Here is a 1,940-nt window from a genome sequence, read left to right as displayed (position 1 = left end):
AACTGAAGCTAAAAACCTTGTTATTCTTAATTTATAAGATGTTAAGTCTTGCACGTGCAGAAAGTTCTATTATGCGATCAGAATTAATTAATTCCCAAACTCAAAAAGTCATTCAAATCTACATTAGCGATTCGGTGCAGCTCAAGAAAGGGAAAACATTTGAAACATTATTGATCTGACGAGTCTGAGCACTCTCAAAAGGATGCTTATGGCAAAATGAACGTCCGGACCAACAGCTTGAAAGATAATCTCTTCAAAATGGATCTTTAAGGAAAAGCAAAGGAGATTACAGGATATTTACTTTGCGGTGAAAAAAGGAAAGAAGTCAGTGATTAGTGGGATCATGTTCTCTATCTAAAGCAGCTTTTATGATAACAAACTACATCACAAACTTCACGTATAATTGTTTCAGAAATGTGTTGGTGAAACGAGTCACGCTGTTATAACCCTGTTATGCCTCTGCTGTCTGTTTCCACAGAGCACGAACAGGAAGCAGCCATGTCGGAGAAGAAGCCACGAGCCTCAGACACTCGTCCCAAGTGTGGCCTCCGCAGCTGGAGCGCAGACAGTTATATCTGGCGGCCGAAGAAACGCTCCCGGAGCTCCCGGAGCAGTGGGTTGAGTCCCGGGGGGCTCGAGGCGGAGGGGACGGAGGAGCTGGGCGTGCGGTCCACTTCCTGTCCAAGGCGGCGGAGAGAGAGGAAGTGTAGCTGCAGCGCTCTTGGCGACGCATTGACGTCTGCTGACATGGACGTGGCGTGTCGGAAGGCCTTGAGCCGGCGCTCTCTACGGCAGAAGTTCCAGGACGCTGTGGGCCAGTGTTTCCCTCTGCGCTCGCACCATCACCACCATCACCACCACCACCACCCGCCAGGCTCCTCTCGGCCCTTCTCTGTGCTCTTCAGGTCCAAACGCAAGATCCACGTCTCGGAGCTCATGCAGGACAAGTGTCCCTTCTCGCCAAAGTCTGAACTGGCCCGATGCTGGCACCTTATAAAGAATCACGCCACCCAACCCGATTCCCTCAAGGACATGGAGGCTCCCCTGAAACCCCTCGTCTCATCTTCCTCTACCTCACCCCCGCAGACGCCGCTCTCCTGGGAGGAAATCTGCTGCTCCCCAGGGCCTGGAAGCACCAGTCTGGAGGACTGGGACCCTACTTGTCCTAATGGGGGAGCAGAGGGCAGCTGCAGCGGCACTGACGACATCCTGGTCCCGGATCTTCTCCAGATCAACAACAGCCCCAGTTACTGGGGTGTGTTGAACCGCTTCGAGGCCGAGGAGCTGCTGGAGGGCCAGCCGGAGGGAACCTTCCTGCTCCGAGACTCTGCCCAGGACGAGTTCCTCTTCTCCGTCAGCTTCCGTCGCTACAGCCGCTCCCTGCACGCTCGCATCGAGCAGAACGGCAAGCGTTTCAGTTTCGATGTGCACGACCCGTGCATGTACCGGGATCCCAGCGTGACCGGACTGCTGAGTCACTACAGCGACCCGGCCACCTGCCTCTTCTTTGAGCCGCTGCTTTCCCGGCCGCTGCTGAGGACTTTTCCTTTCTCCCTGCAGCACCTGTGCAGGGCTGCGATATGCAGCAGCACCACATACCAGGGCGTGAACAGCCTGCCGCTGCCACCGCAGCTCAGGGACTACCTCAGGCAGTACCACATCAAATGTGAGGGGGCCTGTGCCTTGTGACGGTGAGAACATGTATCGTCAGACCATGGGAGGCAAAGATTGAACAAGACAAAGGGAAGTCCTTTTGGCCAAAAAGCTAAAATATTGCCATTAAAGTCCAACAAGCTTTGCCGTTGCTAACCTTCTAGATCTAAATGGTGCAGAACTGGTGCTTTAAAGACGTTTCTACTGCATCAAGACATGAGCAACTCATTGTCTTCTGTCTGTCACATGCCCGAGATGTCCCCTCCAACCTCCCTCGGTACTGAGGG

The 1,940-nt window shown here is 53.6% G+C and overlaps 1 protein-coding gene across 1 annotated transcript; it reads left to right on the top strand.

The window, feature by feature from the left end:
* Window positions 1-498: 498 nt before the first annotated feature.
* Window positions 499-1,689, top strand: socs4 (suppressor of cytokine signaling 4). Its single transcript, XM_061068848.1, has one exon. The coding sequence runs from the start codon at window positions 499-501 to the stop codon at window positions 1,687-1,689; it is 1,191 nt and encodes a 396-aa protein (XP_060924831.1).
* The last annotated feature ends 251 nt before the right edge of the window (window positions 1,690-1,940 follow it).

The sequence above is a fragment of the Limanda limanda genome, chromosome 3 (assembly GCF_963576545.1).
Source record: "Limanda limanda chromosome 3, fLimLim1.1, whole genome shotgun sequence".
Classification (NCBI taxonomy): Eukaryota; Metazoa; Chordata; class Actinopteri; order Pleuronectiformes; family Pleuronectidae; genus Limanda; species Limanda limanda.
This window is presented reverse-complemented; position numbering and strand designations above follow the sequence as displayed.